This window comes from Melospiza melodia, chromosome 4, assembly GCF_035770615.1.
Source record: "Melospiza melodia melodia isolate bMelMel2 chromosome 4, bMelMel2.pri, whole genome shotgun sequence".
NCBI lineage: Eukaryota > Metazoa > Chordata > Aves > Passeriformes > Passerellidae > Melospiza > Melospiza melodia.
Window position 1 is genome coordinate 76,034,306 of NC_086197.1, and position 21,222 is coordinate 76,055,527.

Genomic DNA, 21,222 nt, shown 5'->3' on the forward strand with positions numbered 1-21,222 from the left:
ATCCAGGGAAGTAAAATGCAAATCACAGATTTCAATGGGAAACGGTCAGACAAATTTACCATTTTTTCAAATGGTAGCATGTGAAGGTATGCAAGTTTCTGTAAATAATTTGGTGGCAGTAATGGAAGTTCTGTAACATCACGGGAACAACTTCTGTCAGAGCTCTTTCATGCTGTTTTACTACTTTGAATTCTTAATTACAAGACTAATCCAATGCGATTTTTACTGCTAGTGTAAACAGACCAAACAGTGAAATTTTAAAACCACATTTATTTTTAATACAAAATCCGTTGCACTATTACAGAAGTGAGCCTGTATGTTTACCCCCACATGCACAGATAATTCAGCATCTACAATTAAATAAGAGTAAAATGATATTTTTTTTACCAAAACCATTGGCCAATCCTGTGAAGAAATGTTCTCTTTGTGCTTTGTAATCAGTGTTCATAGAATTCATTTTGTATTTCAGTTCCCATTAAAAAAACTGACCAATGGAAAGCTCAAAGGTGCGAAAGAAGCTTATTACAGCTGGGTTACATTTGGGATTACTTCAGTTGTGCTTTACCTGCAATATATACATGAAAGCTGCAAGGTGTCCTATGGGCTAATGTAGTGCACTGGCAAAAGCTCTGAATGGTTTAGTTGGAATCTGCAGTAAATGAGCAGATAACTATTTTATTTCCACAAAAAAAAAAAAAGAAAAAAAGAAAAAAGAAAAGAAAAAAAATATAAGTAGATGCTTTAAAATACCATGCACACCATTGGCTATAGTACTTCTTACACAGTACAACATAAGCTTTCTTGGTTTATTTGTCTGTAACACCTAGAAGCATATAGCATCTACGCTTTAAGTGTATTTACAAATTCAACAAAATATCTACATATAAAAAGCTTACTTAAAATTAAACTTGATGCAAGTTATGAAAAACCAATTTATTGGCAAATGAAACTGAGCATTCCTTCAACCATAGGTTGTTATAAAAAATTCTATTTGGAGGTAAACATTTGATTGATATAGTATGCGAGAAAATAATTTTTTAACCGATAAGGGAAATCCTTTACCAATAAACCGTATTAGCACTTGTCAGATGGAATGCTGTGATCCGAGCGTAACCCCCACACTGCTTCAGGCTGGAGATAATTACAAAGCTGCCACACTGATCAGGCTGGGACACAGAGAGAAATGCATTCTCACCAAATGATGGAGTCAGCTGCTTTGGGTTTTTAATGATTTATTTTACAAGAGCTTATTCCTTGCTGTGTTAGTAAATAATTTAACTCTGGTTGTGTTTTGGGATTTTTGTTTGTTTGTTTGTTTTCATTTTTGTTTTAAGTATTCTAAGGCCATGAAAACATGTTGTGCTGTAACTGTGTAGAAAGCTTTTTCTAAAGGGAAAAGAATCATACTCTTCTTTCTGCAATTCAAAATATTTTAAACTTTCCATTTTTAGCACAACAGTTTCATAACACTTCTTTTTCTTCACATTTTTCCTTTATTTGGCAATGACAGTAGTCTGCTAATCACAGTTTACTGCACCAACTGATTTAGTAGTACAGCACATTACGGAATGCATATCGTATAAAGGCACTGAATGTACTTTGCCCTGTGTTTTCTGGAATATTTTCCTTAATTTTTAAAGTTTTTCTTTCAGTGACTGTAAAAATTCCAAAATGCATTGCAATGCATCTCTTTTATGCCCTAAAATCAATTCAGTATGTTTTGATGTAAAAATAGAACACTGTACTGCCTTAATACCTGACAGATTAAAAAGGCTATAAAGTAATAGGAGCAAAGAGCAGATAATAGGGTCTCATTAAGCATCAGCAAATGCAAGTGTCATACTTAAATCATTTAGCATTTATATACTGTACATATTGTTCCTAACTGTCTTGCAAAAAGACATATGATAGCTAGACATTAAGTCACCAATTTCACAACAATGTCCACAAAGACATTGAAGTTCTATATAATACTACTATAACACTCTGACATTGAGAACGGAATTCATATCCAGGGATTCAGCTGAGGACTGCATAACAAATTGTCAAACCATGTCTTTTTATAGTGTACACGAGATTATCTGTGAGTTGTGTAGGGGTTTTTTTTCCATGCATTTTACTGTATTTTCAACAGGAAACAAAATTACAAGCTGATGTTACTGTTTGTGTCAGTTCCTTTAAAAAAAAAGTAAAAATACCCAAGTTTTGAGCAAAATTTGAATTTTCTATTTTGATTCATAGTAACATACCACTTACTGTGTCATTATGCTGTGTACTGGTGTTAACTTGCATGTTCTCATAGCATTAACTTCTGGTGGTGAGGGGCTCCGATACCTGCGTGTTCATAGTATGAGAAGGAGGATGTACAAGTGCTTTAAGCAAACTGGAGATACAAGGGGATCGAGTTCTGTGGTTACACAAACGAATTCATGGCATTTACAGGAGAAGGAGCCTCAGAGCTTTCATTTCCTTCTGCAGGTTCTTTCTCTTTTTTACCACTATATTGTCCAATAAAGGAGCCATCCTCATTGAACTGACCATTTACACCTTCTCCATAGTCAACTAAACTATCATCACTGTCTTCTTTTTTCACAGTTCTGTCTGAAGGTGTCCGGCTTCCTTTTTTTAGAGGTTTATGGTCCTCTGCATCGCTGCAGACACAAACAAACAAACATGGGATTAACGGATGCACTGTTTATTAAGACAAAATCAGCCATGCATGCAGAGTTTATGAAAAGCATGTGTGCAGCCCTATAATCCTTTAGTAAACCCACATCACATTGTAGAGGCAAATCAATATGATGCAGTTCACATGGAAACATGGGGTAGGAATGGTTTAAACAGAGAATGTCTTCAGTGGTGGGAGGGGGAGTTGTAGTTTCTTTTAGTTTTTTTTCCCCCCATCGTGCATGACTTTTCAGTGGTAAGACCTGGGCCCTTGGCTTGGAGGTCATGTAAATGCAACTGCAAGCATTAAGAAGTGGGTTGTAAAGCTATAAAAAAATAATTTGTTTGTTCTCCAAAGTAACAAGCTCATGATGTGCCGTGAAGTCGTGAAGTTAGTCTGTTAAACTTCTTAATTTCTTTGACTCCTTGAAAATGAATGAAGAATGAATTTGGTTAAATGAAATATACTGATTTTCTTTACTAGTATAAAGAAAATAAAAGAGCTGCATTTCAAATAATTTGTTACATAATGCAGGCCAGACTTGCAATTTTCAACCTTACCTTTCAAGAGACCTACATATTCCATTAAATGGGTGCAGAAGAAACAAATGAAAATAGCCTAAGAAGAAAAGCAAAGTCCATATCCTGATAGTGATCAGTATTGTATCAATAATAAGTTGCTCTTAAAATTTCTACAATATTTACTGTATTACAGGTAAAGCAACAATTTAGCTTACAGTAGCTAGAATTGAGGAGTTGAGAGCATGCTTAGTTTTTTTCATTTCTTATCAGATCCATCTCCCTACCCTACTCCGTGACTGATAATGTTCTGACAATGATGATGGTGATTTGGAGGACAAGAGAAAAAGGAAAGGAAAGAAAGGCCAGTGGAGAAGATCGCTGTACCAAAGTACTGTGGTCTTTCCTTTGTCAGTGGAAAAGGCAGCACCATCAACATCCTCAAATAAATTTGCAGCTGTGGTAGGCTTGTATTTAATGAAATAGATATAGTTGGGCTCTTTTCAGAATCCTTTACATTGCACTTCAGTGTCAAGATGAGCAGCAGCTCCAAAGCATTTTGAATTGAAACCCACCATTTCCAGCTGCACTTTTGGGAGCAATTATATACCTTGTCTTAAACAGAACATGTGACTTGATTTGCATATAGGGTACAAAAAAATGAAGTGGTTTGGGGGTTTTATTTAGATTCACAGCTTATGGGAAATATAAAGAAACACATATAAAATATTAAAGAAACAAAATTACATTTTGCAATTTCTAGAACACTAGGCTGAATATATACTCAGCAAATTATTTTAACCCTCTCATTCCTAAAACCTAGTATGTTATAAAATAATGCATTTTTTTCTAACTAATACCTTCCTTTAAGCACCCAGAGAAACCATATATATATATGGGTGTATATATATATATATATATATATGTATAAAATTCAGGATGTACAAGGCCACATCAGATCATATAGTTAGCCTACAAAAGCCCTGGTGGGAAACTGTTGCTAGAAAACCATTACTGCCATTTTCCAACAAGCTGTTTCTCCTCATCACCTTATTTTGTTTGTTTTAGAAAACACTAAGTTATTAAGTTCTAAAAGAAGGCCACCTCTAATATGCATATACTTACAGAAAAGCATACCAGAGATTTTATCATTCTGCATATACACCAGAAAAAAAGTGGTAGGAATATCTCTTATTTACATGTAAGAAAATCCTCATGCTCAAAGCACACAAAAGTAAAACCTCCAAATATGACTGTATCAGGCTTGATGTTTTCCTTATTGTTGTGTACAAGGCACGAGGATAAATGTCATTGATCTGTGCTCACTGGTGCTACAAACATACAGGCAAATAACATTTAAAAGACTGTAGTCCAAAATTTCAATAATCCAGCAGCAAAGTGAAAATGTTTGTAACACTGTGAACACAAACAGATTACAGAGACATTACTGAAGAGAGTTCATTTTGGAAGGACCCCATATTTAAATGTTGAAGATGGAATTGAGTATTTAATACTCATACACAATGCAGTTTCTCCAATGCCCCCATCAGAAGGTATTAACAGTTATTAAAACAGACTGCATGAGTCAAAGGAAGGCCAGGCCCTCCTGCTGAAATTGTAACCAGTCCTTCTTCCAGGGAAGATTTGCTTTCTGGGTTAGACCGTTAAGGAAAGAGCACTGGTATATGGTTTGCTGTTTAATTTCAGGCGAACAACTTCATAATTCTTTACACCATAATATGCAGAAACTAAAATAAATTAAAATTGCAGTTGTATCATATTCTGATTGGTCATGAATCTCTGTGCAAATATTCTAAAATATGACTCTAGCCAGTGTAATTCACTAGGTTGGAATATACAAATATAAACAATATGCCACTACTGTATAAATACACCAACATTTTTGTGTTTATTCCAATGAAAAGCTTGATTTGCCATTACAATTTAGAAAAATCTGAGTATGAGAACTTCTGCTTTCTGTTGCTCTTCTGGTTTTCTTATTTATATTTTTGCAAATGAAGTTTATGTAGAAGACAAACAATGAAGAAATACTTACACAGTTGCATTGAGTGTAAGATTTTTCTATATTTTAGTCAGGATGTGAATTCCACAATCTCTATAATTGAAAGCAAACAAAACTGCAGATTTACCCAGGAGTGTAACTACATGGAGGTGGGTACTGGTGTGAGAGCATAGTCACAGAAACTGCAAAAATCAAATCTCAATCCAGGGATTCCTTCACTTGTTGCACTATATAAATCTAGAGAGAGGTTCTGTCAGGACTCTGGCAGTGGGAAAAACAAGTGGGATTATCCAAGATGCTTTACACTCCTGGTTCAGAAAAGATAACATATGCCATGGTACCATTTTTTCTGTATCAAACTGGATTATGACTCCTAAGATGAACACAATGTTTTGGGTGGAAGAGAAAGAAATTGAGAAAAAAACCAAACAAATAGGAAAATGAGAAAAAAAGTGAACACATCAATGTTTTGGACAACACTTTTGCTACCCTGGGGATTCAAAACAGAGGAGGGGCTCTGGTGGTCTGGCAAAATTAATGTATTATCTGTTTCCTGCCAAGAAGCAAACTACAGAAACTGCTGAATTACATTAGGAAGAGCTATAGAACACTTTAGACAGTAGAAAATATAATATTATATTGCCATAACATGGTAAAGCCATAAATTTTGATACTGTACCCACAAAGTTTGCCAACCTTGCTTACAACTGTTCATAAAACTATTCCAAAGTGCAATCAGGATAAATCATAGTTTGTTTCTGTTTCTATTTGAGGTTTTGCTTGCTGACTTCTATTACATACCTAATGCAATATTGTGATATTAAAAAATAAAGTGCAAATTGGATTGACTAAAATTACAGTGGTAAAAAAGAAGTTTTTTAAAGCGTCATTTATGCAGTGCATATAATTAATAGTCAGAAAACAATAGTTGACGGGAACCAAACATGAGGTGAGAATGGGTATGCTTTATTTAGAGCCATGGAAGTTAAGTGTAGTCATACTTTTACTATTTTTTGCTGTAAAAAAAAATTCCATACTAGTATCTTTTTAGGGATGCAAATTTCTCAAAGAAGAAAGACTCATATGTACCAATCATTTTGATAAACACTTATATGTACCATATACACTTCTTTTCAGTAAGAAAGTGTTTAATATTAAAACATATTCTAAAAGCATGATTTAAATATTAATCATTAATGATTGCTATTATATGAATATGTTTCTTTTTCTTCTTAGTTTAATGAAACATCTCAAACTTGAAGTTAATTATTAAGAGATATAAGAAGTATGAAGGTAACAATAACATAAGTGCAAAGTACACATTTATTTGTTTAAAAAAAGTAATTCCATTTCACAAGCTTATCAGTTATTGAAAGAAATATGTACCTTGAAATCTCCTCTCTTCTTTCAACTTTTCAATTTTTCTTCCTTAGATATGGGTACATGCAGCAACCAGTCAGAATGGGGAAGACACTTTTACGATGCCTCTGCAGTCCAGCAGGCAACTAGTTCCCAACTACACTTTGCCACATTCTTAGACATGCAAAAAGACTCAATATATGGTTAGCAATACACTACTTTTCCTCACAGCTGTCAGGTGAAAGGCAACATGAAACAAAGTGGGTAAAACATTCTGGGCTGTGAGACACAGAAAGTGGATGCAGAAGATGAAAACTGTTGGCAGTAAATTCCTTTTCCTGTGACCTCAGGTCAATAGCCCAGAAATGTTGATGTAAAAGCAATCAGGTAAAGCCACAGAAATTCCTTCCTCTATGGCTTCCCTGCATACTCCAGGAGAATCTGTCCCTATAGTTAAGAGGTTTCTGCTGACACACTTAAATTATTAGGACTGTGAGTCCTAATATTATTACAGTCAATCCAGACTTCAAACCATTTTACTATTTCTTATTTAAGCACACCTATATTAGTCTTCTGAGTAGTTTTTCATTAACATCTCTGTAATACTCAATCTTCAATCCTGACAGAAGCTGGAAAAACAGGGTGATAAAGCCCTGGCTTTAAAAAGCAACATGCTGAAAAAGTTGTTAACCACACAAGTATTCAAGAATTAAAAAAAGAATTGTCAAAGAAAGTACATGTGTGTAAATTAGAATACAGTAAGACTACTGCCAAATCCAATTGGACTGTTCAGTTCTTCAGGCAGTCCACTGAGACAACCTCTCGCTCTGGAAGGGACCAAGCTTAGAATTACAGTCCTGAGGCACAAATCATGGCTAGGTCCCTAGGGAAACACACCCAAGCTGCAAGTTAAGTAACTACAAGAGAAAAACCCCACAATTGTGGTTACAAACTTTATTTTCATTGTTAGATAGCTCAGAATAAGGAAGAGTACTATTTTATCTAGCAATCCCAGAACACTCTGCCACAGTGTCTCACAGGATAGCCTAGAATTTCTAGGAAAAATACAGTGTCAAAATATTGAAGAAAAGAGGCAAAATAATTCAAAAAAATGTGCAAATATCCTGTGTTACCACACTATCAATCCAACCACTGTAGTTGCCTTGTCCTGTTTCATCTTCTTAAGAACATTCTGCAGACCACTGGACTTTTGTCCTTCACTTGTAGTTGTTTGCTTCCAGTCTTCCTACCCATGAACTCACAGGTCTGTAGCTGTCATAACTTCTTAATTTCTCTCCATTTATGGACCAAGAGGAAAATTTAGGCTGATTTTTACACCTACACTGACCTCAACACACATCTGTGGTAGTTATTCTGTTTCTTGCAGGTTCTTGGTGTAGAAAATGACTGTCCACAATTTACTGTCTCAGTCTTCTACAACTCAGAAAACCACTGAGAGTGCAGAGAAAATTGCTACAGAGGCACTGTTTTCCCTTATTATGTAAAAATGAAGGAATCCATCCAGTCACAGGAATATAGCATCCATAGTCATTCCATAGTTCCCGAAACACCTGCATTTCCTAAAGCATTATTTCCTTCACTAGATCACAATGGCAAAAAAAATCTGATTGTTGTCTGGTCCTGCAGACCAGCCAACTCTCACACAGAAAGTATTCTCTTAGTTGACATTGAGGAGTGCAAAACTTCAAACAAATGCAAACAATCCCAAGACCACTAGAAAGCCTAGAAATGGAATAGGAAAAAACCTTCCCCTAAAGAGAGGGGATTTGAGAGCTATGATTTCTCTAGCTTAATTAGTCATTAAGATTTAAGTAACTTCATAATTTAAATCTTACTTGGAAACAACTAATTTTCTAAGCACTGGGTTTATTTGTCCAGAAATACTGAAACATTTCCATGTCTTTCCACGCTTCTCAGCTCCTGTGAAACTAGGAAGCAAGTCTATGTTCTTAGAAAGTTCCTCTTGATGGTCTGATATCTCTCTGAAAGTGAGATGTCTTTTCGTACTTGGCATGAAATGACTGTGAGACCTTATACTTTCCCTTCCCTCCTTTGAACTTTGGAGGAGAACGCAAGGAACTCACACCCTTGTGAGGAGAACAGGAAGAGCTTCCAGCAGAGCTCTTTTTTTTCCTCTGACGTAAGTAGTGCTTGTGTTCTGAGACATCCTTCATGATCTGGACTAAGGATTCACCAAACAGCTTGCCCCCTGTGTATGGCAAGGACAGCAGTTTACATTTCAGATCTAATGATGAGCTCCAAGGACGCAGCCAGAGAGCTCTCCAGGCTACAGTGAGGCATGCCACATTTTTAACAGTGAGTCTGAGAGAATCCTCAGCTGCATCGTGGATAAAATTAGCTGCAATTTTACACAGCCTGCGTTTTCTCTGCATGGCACCAGATGGGACCCATTTCTTTTTGAATCTAGCTCGTTCTTCCTCTAACCATATTAGTAAAGCTTTAGAAGCATAAGTGCAGTAGATAGATACTCCAAGCTGGGCTGCAACTAGCTTAAAAGATCTTTTAATTGCTTCCTCAATTTTTCTGTCAGTAGGATCTTTAGGGAGAGCATCTCTATTATCAGGCACTGACAGTACAGAATTACGAGTAACCAATACTCTGTCCACTTCAGGTAAGGTCCCCCACAAAGCAGCTTTATCCACTGGAAAAGGATAGAGCTTATGTAGGACTGGTGGGGCTTCATGCTTGCCTTCGGGATTTCCCCAAATCCTGCAGACAAGATCTTCCACAGCTGAATGGATAGGAAGTGCATTATCTACCTTGCCTTCTTCAGAGGGAATAAATAGTTCTTCAGAGGCACATTCAGATTTGGAAGATTTTAGCATTAGCACCCTCTTTATGTGTTCAAAAAGGTAATTCTGATTCTCCATGTCAAATTTACGCAGAGGATCTGGTCCTTCTGGATCTTCTGTAGGGGACTCAGATGCCACCTCCCCATCTTCAGGGGCTGATTCGACCTCCAAGGCCTTGTCAGCCTCAGGTTGCTCCTTCCCAGAAGCTGTTTGATATTTTAAGCTGTCCATATGATCAAACTCAGAAGTCTGGGAACTGCTCCCAGATGCTTCTAAAGGAACCAGTGGAACTTCTGCAACTGGTATCCTGGGATGCTTCACTGAATGGGACCTAGCCTGTGCCACAGATGTTATGCTTTGTCTGGCTGCTGTCAAAGCATCCTTTAAGACAGTGGCCAGCTCAGGCAAGATTACAGATTTCATTAGTGAATTCTTTTCAGATTCGGAGAAGTGAGTAGCAGTAGAAGGTCTTACCTTCCTGTGGCAGGAGCTCTGCATGTCGTCTGAGTCTGAGCTGCATTCTGGGGTCTGGCTGCACCAGTGCTGGAGAGAAGAATGCTGCCTTGCCAGTAAGCCACCAATTGAGTTGCAGCTGAGGGGTGTCTGGAATGGGGATGGCTGTCCTGCCTGAGAATCTGAGCCCTCCTCCGACCCCATTATGTGTTGCTCAGAAGCATGATGTCTAGAGCCATGCCTGTACTTCCATTTGTCTGACCTCTTTTCCTCTTGGCAGAGGGAAGCAGAGACAGAACTAACCCTTGTAAGCTCTGAAGACTGCCTAGCCCTCCTCCTGGTGTAGGAGGTCTCTGATCTGGTGCTGGAGTATTGATCCCCTGACCTTCTGAAGAAGTTGGATCTGTCAGATCTCACAGACTTTGCTTTGGTAAAGACAGGGTTTGCTTCAGCAGAATTGGCACAGCTACCTTTTGTTTTCTTTTCCTTGTCCAGTTTCTTTCCTGTCCAAGCAGACATGGACCTGAAGTGATGAAAAAAGTTCAAAATACTCGAATTCCTAGATCCTTCAAAAATTACATTTTTTTCCAAGGGAAACCCTATACCCTTTTTCCTCAAAGAAGCACCGCATCATGTGAGGCAGACAAACTGGGAACTGAGTGACTGCAGTGATGCTGGGCTGCAGAGAGGATGACAAGGTATCTTCTGTAATCTGACTGGTTGCTGCTCCTGCCCTGTCTCTAAGGAAAAAAGAGGAAAGCCCAATATAGACTAATTACACAGAAATACATTTTTAAAAGGAGGTTTTGCAGGGTACATGGAACTCTCCCATTGAATAAGTGTGAAAGCTTGGCATGCATCTGCCCATATTCACTAGACATGAGTGAATGAATGCATTATAAAATAATTTAATAAAGCTCTAGATCATTCTTTAGATTAACTCAAGCCACTTAAACATGGGGACATAAATTCAAATCTTCTACAGGTCACACATGAAAGCAGGCTTTAATACTTATTCCAGGCCTGAGAAAACATGCATTGAGGTCACACCATTTGTACAATTCTGTACAAAGGTCAGTTTCTGCTGCTGGAAGTTCCAGGTATCAAGAACCAGTGGAGCAATAAAGGACCATGCAAACTAGGCCTCCCAAAAAAACTTACACAGTATACTTAAACTCTCCTTCCAAAGATTGCTCCATACTTCCCTTTTAATCTGTTATATTTAGGTAATTCATATGAACTTATAAGCTGTAATAAAACACTATTCTGAACTCATGAACCTAAGAATGGAGTATACTGTTTTTAATCAGAGAAGAAGAAACGAATAAACAGAAACTGCTCTTTAGCATTCAGAACTGTACATCTAGTCCTGTCAGATCAGGATGTACCTTTTCCTTCTGTGAAGAAGCTATGGCAACAAAGTAGATCCTTCTTGAAAAAAATCTGCTTTTTCTATGTACATTTGTAAATGCCAAATCTTTGCAGTACTAAAGAACTTCTACACTGCTTTTGACACAGGAATGCACCACAAAATCTATTTCATATCCACATAAAATATAATCGTATTGACCTATTTAGAAAATAACAACATTATTTTTTGTACTAATCAAAAAACAAATAAACTGCTTATTTAATAAGCTATATTCATAATTGTTGTATGAATAGTCTTGCCAAGGCATGCTTTTGGTAATGCCAGATTTGGCTAGTATAAAGAAGAGTGTCAAGAATAAGAGCTGTGCTGCATGCTTTGAAGCTGCTTGCTATATATCTTGTACTGAAATACATGAAAGGGACATTGGCTTTCTTTGTAGGACACTCCTTCACCTCTGTGTATAACATCACTTCTTTGTTATTGGATTAGATGTTAGTACTGACAGCGATTTGAAACACATTTGTTTTCCAGTCAACACCAGATTGACTTTGTTAGGGTTCAGTTAGAAATTTATTTTCAAAAACTGTAATGCTCAACATAGTGCCGTAACTGAAAGGACACTGTATGTGGCATTTGAACTCTCTGAAAGATGGCTTTGTAAATAATGATTCCACACTTTGACTTTCAAACACATAAAATTGTGTTTGAATGTGGTTTTCACCTTGCATTAGCAAATGGCTTATGTTAAGCTTGGATAATTTTTTTTTTCTAATGGTGTGGTTGAAATGTTATTTTTAGTTCTAAATAACACAGGATACAAAATCTTTGACATGGAAAAAAAGGTTAGTCTTAAATTAATAAGTCTGATACTACATACAGTACATGTGTGACATCAACAGTGAACATGACAAACCACATCAGCTGCTCACCTGTATTCACCAAATGTTCCATCATCTTCCTTCATAGGTTGTATTTCTGGATCAGCATGTGCATCCTCCTTTTCCTTCACTAAAATATTTGAAATAATAATTTTTATCATGAAACTGCAAGATGAGAAAGTGTAAGATCTTAATTTCTAAAACTGATCACATTTGGCAGCAATGTCTTTTGAATAAAAACCATTTTTTAAATGGGGCCTTAGGCTATTACTTTTTTTTTTTTTAAGAAAAAGATCTGTTAATTAGTTATAGGATTTTATTTCCATTCAAGTATGACTGTATGTCATTTTGCATTAGCAGAACTTTCTCTCTTTTATTTCTAGCACTGAAGAGAGAAAATTGTTAAAGATCCCACTAAAATAACATATTAACTTAGATTATTAATAGAGTTATTGCTTAATCAAATTTGAATTATTTAGTTCTACTTAACAATACTCTCTATTTCTTCTTGATATTTTTCTCATACTGATTGATAAAACTGAATCAGATTCACTTTTGTTCACTGTCAGTTTGTACATTTTCTGCTTTAATTTCATGTAGTAAACCTCCAATTTTAGATTTTTTTTCATTATTAATAATTCTCAAAATACTAGGCATGGTTTGTTTCTTTTTTTCTACAATATGATCAAACCCAACGTCACATACACTGGAACCTAAATTTTACACAATTGTATTTCTTGCACATTCTGGTTTTAGGTTTAATCCTTGTTCACTGGTGGGAATAAATCTAGGCATATAACTTGTCCCTATAACATAATAAATGTAGCACATTGACACAGAAACCCACAAGCACCTGAGGAGTCAGGTATTTACAGGTGACATGTATTCCTATAAGTTAAGATTGTTCACAGGTTAAAACAATATACTGACTTTAAGAAATCTATTTATGGTTCTTCCCTTTACCTTTCATTTTCATTTTACCTTTGCATCTATTCCAATCTTTCCCTTGTCTAGCAGATACAGTTATATAATCCAATACACAATCTCTTGTCTTTTACTCTGGTAATTTCCACACTTTATTTTCACATCACTGATTTATGTGCCATTATTTAAGAGGATACTAATCATCCCTGACAGTATTTACTAAGTCCGTAACTGCAGTAACACATAAGGCCTTGAGATGTATCAGGCTGCTATAATTTCATACTGAAGTAATGAATTACTTTCTACAAACCACAGGCAACCTCAGGATGACATGCAAAAAATTATGATGAAAAAGAGTTCATAACTTACATTTTCATCGATTTCATAACTTAGTGCTTTCTGTTTGTCACTACATGTGGAACAGTACATTTGCAATGACCCAAGAAATACAGAGCCACTGCTATAAACACTAGTACAAACTGATTCTGGAAATCTTACAAACAGTCCAGGTCCACCTCTATATATGTGTGTGTATATGCATAGGTACCAGTGCATGAAGAAACGTATACCTTGCAAGTAATAATTCTGCAGAAGCAGCAAAAAGGACACAATATCAAGGATCCACAAAGTAATGACAACCTTACCATCCAACTGCCCTCCACACTTTTAGTCAGAATCTCTGTTTTACCCTCCTCTGGATGGTGGTTCACTCCATGTCCTCCCTACTCTTTTCAGCTCCATCACTTCATTTGTTTCAGTCACCTGAATCACTTTTTCTATATCCTCTGTTATCTCATTTCTCTTTAAAAAAATCAAAATATTAGGAAAAAAACCCTAAGAGGATGTCTTCAGCCTGTCATATAACTCTATGCAACACCATATGTTCCTTAAACATCTGTTTTCTTCATAGGCATATGCAGCTGGAACAGAAACTTCTCTTACCTAATTTTTGCTGTCACTACAGATCTTTGTTCTCTCTGTAAAACAATCTAACAGAATAGAATTCTTGTACTTTATTATGTGATTTTCTTATAAAAATAATCTACTATTCTATTCCAGCAGATTTCCCTGTGTGGAGCTGAAGTTCTTAGTGTTCCCTGACACCAAGTTTTTAGAAATGCACTGATCAAAATAAGCAGAAGAAAATAAAACAAAGTGTGGTTTTTTCTTTTATACTTTTTTAAATGCATCCATCTTTTTCATGCCCAAATTAACAGTATGGACTTCAAGAAGTTTGAGTTGAATTTAAATAAGCATTCTAGAGTCTAGATATTTATTCCCAAACCTTAGTAGAAAATAATTTTTTCATTAAATCAAGATTTTACATGAAACTTAGCAACTGTACTTTCTACTGCAGCTAGAATAGGAGAATGAAAAATCAGATTATCCTTGGATGCTCACTTGAAGTTCATTCATAGTCACTCATACCTCAACAGCTGCTCTGAGATCCTATCCAGCAGTACTGTGCAAGGTACAGTGGTTCTCACTATCCTTTTCAAGAGAGCTTTGGTCTATGGAGCTACTCCACAGAAAGAAATATAACACTAGGGAAAGATATATATGATACCTGTATGTCCACATACATATATACACACACATAATATATGCCTTTTGTAATGTACACCAGGAGGGATGAGTGTTTTGATAGAAGACATACATTGTCTAGTTCCAATTTTTAATGAAAAATTTTAAACATATTTGGCCATTCCTAAACATACTATAAAAAACCATTTATTTTACACCTCCTCTTAGAACGAAAGAAATATAGAAAAAAAATCCCAGTCTAAACGAATAATGGTAACTTTAAACTTAGCTGAAAAACTGCAGAGGCTGAAGATGACACAGATTCTGGGAAGGAACTGAAGGTATTGGAAACAATATAACATATGAAGAGATTTGTCCTACAGCATGCATTCCTCATACTTTAAAGTAACCAGTAGCTATGATTTGGACTTTCTGACCAAACAAATTGTAACTCAACTCATGTTAATGGATTAAACTCATCTGCATTGAACTTCAGAAAGTGCAATGTGCACTGGTGGTGATGTTCCAAACAAAGCTCAACCTCTTTAGAGAGGTCATGCACTGACAGGACCCTCTGGGAATGAAGAAGGTCCTTCTCCTATGCTGAAATAGATGTAGGTTTCCTCCCAAAAGGCAGATGGCTCCTGCTAAGCCCAACAATTTGCCATATACACAGTGTAAGTGTAAATCAGCAGCAAATGTAATTTTCCAGTAAGCCTGAGATCTGTCTTAGTGGATTACCAACAGATGAATTTTACTACCCTGGTTACACAGCATACCTGGATACTTGCCACCCTTATTCCTCCTTATGAAGCAAACAATCAGTAAAATCAAGATCAGAAGAGCAACAGCACACATGAGACCAATGAACCATCCTTGAGTAGCGATGTCTACCTGCCGGCTTGCCATTGCTAGAGATAAAAGAAGAAAAAATATGTTTTGCTGCATTTAAATGCTATGCTAATTCAGATAAATAATAGAAAATACAATGTTCATTAAAGAATAACACTCACTGTGAAAAATAGATAGCATTAAGAAAAACAGCTATTCTGTATTTTGTATTTTCATTATTCAGAATATTTCCAAGTACCTACGCATACAAGTTAGTTTTCAGTATATAAAGTGTCTGCTAGCATTTAAGCTTAGCAACTACTTTGCAAAATCTCTGTACATACTACATTACTTTCCACAAACCTCAAAACTATTCTCAACTATTTCGAATTAATGAAACTCCTGAAATAAAGTTGCAAGGTGTAGTTCACACAAATATGTCAATTGCATTCTCAAGATGAATAAAAAGCCAATACTGATAAGCTAATGTATTTCCATCATTCTAAAATGGGGAAACAGATGGATCATTCAAGAGCCCTAACATTAAATTTCAACTAAATATCAACAATGAAGCATCCTTTAAAATTTTATTAAGCATCAGGTTTTCTTTCTTTCCTCAAACCCATACCTCATCCTACAATAAATTTATCATGATTGCCATGATTTAGCATTAGTGAGGTGGGAAGCCTTCCCTTGGCACTACTTCTCTCCAAATGCTGACTCTAATTGGAAGATAATGTAAATAATAAGCAAACTACAAAGAAAACACTACAGGCAGTAAGAAGAACAGAATTAACTATGTGGTCTAAGGTCTGGATCTACTGGTCTCCAACACAGTAGGATTATTCTGGTGAAGCTAATTTTGTCCTCTATTGCTGGAAATACACTACAGGCAACTTGATTTAGGATTAGCTGCTGGGAGAAAGTGGAAGAGTGAGAGGAGTTAGGGATACATGCTCCAAACAAAAAAATATGAAGTGGAGGAAGATGAATATCTATCCAAACCTGTCTTATTCATTCTTCAACTTCTTCTCCAGACCCAAAACCCAAGAGTTTGAAACTCTGTGAAGAGCTGCTCAACTGACAGAATGCAAGTCAATGTCTCAGTGTAATTTTCTAGTTAAGGAGTGTGAGACAGGTATCTTAGAAAAGCAGCTATCAATGGTCCCACATTCCTGACGGATTCTATGGAAACACAAAGTTCTTCTGATGTACAGTATCTCCAATCCACTCCATACAGAAAACCAGTGTGTATTCCACTTTAGAAGTACTATGCTAAAATTACCTTTTTCTTTAAATGCTTATTTTTGGTCTCACTGGACTATGACTTGATTTTGATCTAATTAATTCAGTGAGTTAATGTGCTTGGTTATTTTGGAGCTACACTCAGAAGATTTCTCAGTCCTTTTTTATATTTTCTTATATTTTAGAAAGTGACTCCTATATGCACAAGAATTTAAACTATTTTTGCATCAAAGTCTCTACATCTCATATATAGTTTATATACCTAAATATTTCTACTCTTTATGCCACATATAAACAAACATAAATATATATACATAAAATATTAAAAAGTGGCAAATAAAAATATCACAAAATGAATCTTCCTATGAGCTACATGTGAAAATGAAAGAAAATTTTGTTTTCATCTTAAGGTTAAAATTATTTTGAGTTTTGTGCATTTGCATTCATAATAGGACATTAGATGTTGTATAATACATACTGTAACAAAATGCAAAAGCACAATTCACATTCAAATGCAGTAAGAAATAGAATCAAGCCAAAAACTCATGCATAAAAATATGCAAGATAGATAGGAAGATGAAAACTTACTTATGCAGCTTCCTGTATTAACTTACTGCATTTCCAGTAGGAAAGGGTTTCTAGATCTCTGTGCATCTTTAAAAATGGCACATTTCCTGCCTATGCTAAGCAAATAATTCGCTTCAGGCAGAACAACCTTGCATCTTGGTGAACCACTAATGCAGGAATCAATGCAGAACACTGTACCAGGAATGCTCAAAAAGGATAAACCTGCACACTATGAAGATGTTCTATAGGAATGCTTGTCAAAGAAAAAAATGTGGGAAAAGCCTCATATTTGAAATATCAAAGTTTCATTCCTAACAAGGACATACTCTAGTGTTTGCCTCTTTATCCACTCCATCTTTTTGCAGTGTCCAAAAGCTTTGACCAAGACTGAAGACAGTGTGAAACAAGATTTTTCTGTAAGAAATAGGCTGTTTAAAATTTCATGCTGAACATTGCAACTTGCCACTAGAAAGGAGAATGGAGTGTCTAAAGTCCCTTCTTCCTTAACTACAAAAGGGCATGAGTTAACATGACTGGGTAAGTACAGGAATCCTTGTCTACTGGCTCAGTACTTTTTATGCAGGGAGATGCTTCTGGGAAGGTTTCCATGCAACTTGTTTTGAATTATTTTACAGTCTTGATCCTTGTCTTGATCCTTTTTTTCTGCTCCTTTAGGCTTCAGATGTGAATATGCACAGCATTTCACAGGTAGGCTTTTGCACCACAGGCTGTTCCTGGCTCTGTATTCAGCCTGTACATATTTGCCTGGCACTGTTATTCAGCACTATGTTTTCAAACCTTCCTGCAACATGATAAACTGTGAACAGAAATTGAACAAATCAAAGGAAAAAATGACGATTTTAGAAAGTGCTCACTCACAAACTGGCATACCCATTATCTATATTGTTGCCTGATAAATATAACATAATGTTCAAGTGTACTTTCATATTTAAAATACTTTCTTATAACATAACATTCTGGAGTTGGTGGGGCTACTGCTGTATAACTATGCACTGGCTGAAATGCTTAGAATGAGCAGAAGTGGCTGGCAAAGACAAAAATAATAACAGCTGACCAAGAACATGATGATGGCATGGCATGTGATGGCAACACAATATTCAGCACAACATCAAAGAACCTTCCAATAGAATCTTTTTCCTGAGTGCAACTGGCAGGCATTGCTGATTTGCTTACAAAGAAATAGGACTGCAGTATGAACATAAGAAACTTAAACAGCCTTACTGATTCCCAGGATATATGTGTGACATCAAAATCCATATTAAACTAGTATATGGCAGGAAAAGAGATTTACAAGTAGGAATGTTTTAACACTGGTATAAATAGATTACATGAGACATCAAATTGAATCTGCATTTTCTGATTATGCAAATATTTTAGCCCTTATAAAAAGCAGCATTATTTAAATACAGCCCTGTAATTATACTAATTGGAAATATTAGAAATAGGTCATCTTCAGTGCACAGCACACAGATGGAGTGTGGGCAGGGCATATATTGCCCCTAGTACAAACATCAGTCAAGTAGAGTGATTTGAAAGGATTGTAACATTCATAATTCAAACATAAATAAACAGGCATTATTTAGGCGTTTATAAAATGATTTAACATTGCTCTCTGAAAGGAACATGCAAAGATTCTAGCTGCAGCATCTCTTGGCTAGAAGCAGTTCAGCATTTCAGCATTGGTCTAACACGATTCTGGCTGGGATACAGAAATGTACTGTGGTACAGTGTGCCTCACCTGGACCTGTCTCAAACACATCCTCTGAACTCCTAAAACCAGACAGGCCCTCAGCACCAACCCGGACTTTATATGCTGTTCCTGGTGTTAAACCCTTTAAGACAAAGAAGCTTCGAGAACCATTTACAATTTCTTTTTTCCAATCTTCTTTGCCTATAAAAATTTTAGGAAAACAACAAATTGGCATTTTAATTTTATCTGTATTACTGAAAGTTTCTAGACAAAATACTACTGACAGTTACTTGACTAATCTATGGATCATCTGAGACAAATAGCTGTTGTCTCAAAAAAAATTATATAAAATTATGAGTAATAAATTGCATGCAACATATTAAAGAATTCATTGTACAGTAATTATGAAACTATTTTAAACATTTGTTCCATTGTACTAAAGAAATACAAATTTAATTTATTTTTAAAATGCTTATTGAACCTGTTATTATGAGATACATTAAAATAGATTTTAGACATTTTATTAAATGACACTTGCAGTTTCAGTCCATATTTATTTTGGTCAAGAAGTTCTACTTCAAAATCTGAATCTCCCTTGTGTCTTTCTTCTAGGACAGTCTCAGCTATTTCTTGGCCAATATCCAGAAAAATGCATTTCTATTCCAATTTTCAGATTAGTCACCTTTTGACATAACTTTAGAAGGATGGGGTATTTGAGAAGAAGTATCTTGCTTTTATTAGCTAACTCTGTTCTAATTATTACCAGTATTATCAATGTTTTAAACCTGGTTTTAGGCAATAAGGGCACATAAATTGTTTCATATCTTATTTTAAGGTTTAATTTAACAAAGGATATCTTATTTAATCTTTTTTTTCCCTGAATTAGGCATAATTTAGGAAAATCCTTGTATCCTATTTTAATGCAAGTAATCATATTTTTACACATGTAATCGCTTCATGATAAACAACTTCATGCAAACTATGTTTTTAGAAGTTCATGTTCAAAAGAATTTATAAAATAATACAAAGGAACAAAGGTTCATGTTTATCTATTCATCAAAAACATGCTAAGCATTGATGTTTATTCAAATGAAAAATATTTGATCTTCCTGATCAAATTGTAAAATAATTTAAGACATTTAAGAGCTATCATTAACACTGGGTCAATTTAAGACCCCATTTACTATAAAAATTCCAAAATACATCCCAAAACTTTATCAGAATTTAATGAAATGACTTCTTACTGCCTGCTACACCATATTCAACATAAAAGTTCGCATGATCTGGTCCCTCATACTCCCAACTGATATTGGCATAGGTCTCAGCAGCAGCTGTTGTAACATTTCTGATCCTTGGATAAAGTGGTTGAACTAAATACACAATAGAAAAACAAAGCAGAATATGCAGTTGTGACTTCATACATTTAAAAAAAAAGTATTAAAAGAAGTTACTATGTTAATTTAGACCATATAGAGGGAAAGTATAGCACATTTTTCATTGGTTCCATTACTGGAAATTAGTGATTAAAGTACTGTATTTTGAAATTTAATCCCAGGCAGTTACTACACTAAGAAATTAGAAAGTAAAATCTATGTATTTTACTGAGCATGCTCTGTACCATAACAACTGCCAAATACTTAAAAAGTACCTAACTGTCAAAATTCTGAAAAACATTATTTCTATTCATCTGGAAGTAAAATGCAGACAGCTGGAAAGAGATGAGAACAGTGTCAGGGTAATGGGAAATGGTAGGACAGAAGGGAGGCATGAAGGTGGTAAGCTCCTCCCTTTATGGCATGTGGCAGTGAATGGACTGCAAATGCCCCAAGTGCAAGCCCTTACAGGATTTTGGCTCTATTGCATGGATAGCGATAAAAAAGGAAGACAATACCCTTATAGAATGTTGGACGGACAGTATGCATGACTGGGGAAGTTGCAAAAAGGATTTCTGAATATCCTTCACCATCAGAGATAGTAGGAGAGAAAAAATAAAGAGTAAAAACATTTTGCATCAAAAAGTAGCAATTAACTAATACAGGAAAACCTTACCTGTTAAATAAATAACACATGCACATTCTAAGATCATGCAGGTTTCAAATAGTTTTACTTGTTAAAATATGAAACAGCTAAGTGATACACATGTATTTGAAAACAAACTGAAGTATGTATGTACTGTATGTACTGGCAGCTTTGCTTTCACAGGACATTACTGAAATCAGCTTTTGTTAATATCATGCATTCATGGCACCTTTAGACGCTGGAAAACTAGATATCAGATATTGGAAAGCAAATATCAGAGTACTCCGGAGTGAAGG

At 35.6% G+C, this 21,222-nt stretch overlaps 1 protein-coding gene across 34 annotated transcripts in view; it reads right to left on the reverse strand.

Moving 5' to 3' along the window:
* Window positions 1–250: 250 nt before the first annotated feature.
* NRCAM (neuronal cell adhesion molecule) overlaps window positions 251–21,222 on the reverse strand; it is a 145,373-nt gene continuing 124,401 nt past the window's right edge. For 7 of the 34 annotated variants that reach the window (XM_063155213.1, XM_063155212.1, XM_063155218.1 and 4 more), the window contains 6 exons: window positions 20,799–20,864; window positions 20,152–20,277; window positions 18,956–19,108; window positions 15,333–15,464; window positions 12,157–12,235; window positions 6,495–10,378 (listed from right to left, as the gene is read on the reverse strand). In XM_063155213.1, coding sequence (XP_063011283.1) covers window positions 8,539–10,378; window positions 12,157–12,235; window positions 15,333–15,464; window positions 18,956–19,108; window positions 20,152–20,277; window positions 20,799–20,864 — 2,396 coding nt within the window. In that variant the 3' untranslated portion in view covers window positions 6,495–8,538. Of the gene's footprint in view, window positions 2,652–3,228; window positions 3,287–6,493; window positions 10,379–12,156; window positions 12,236–15,332; window positions 15,465–18,955; window positions 19,109–20,151; window positions 20,278–20,798; window positions 20,865–21,222 lie in introns of those variants that run through there. The other 27 variants (XM_063155231.1, XM_063155230.1, XM_063155229.1 and 24 more) reach the window with 11 other exon arrangements.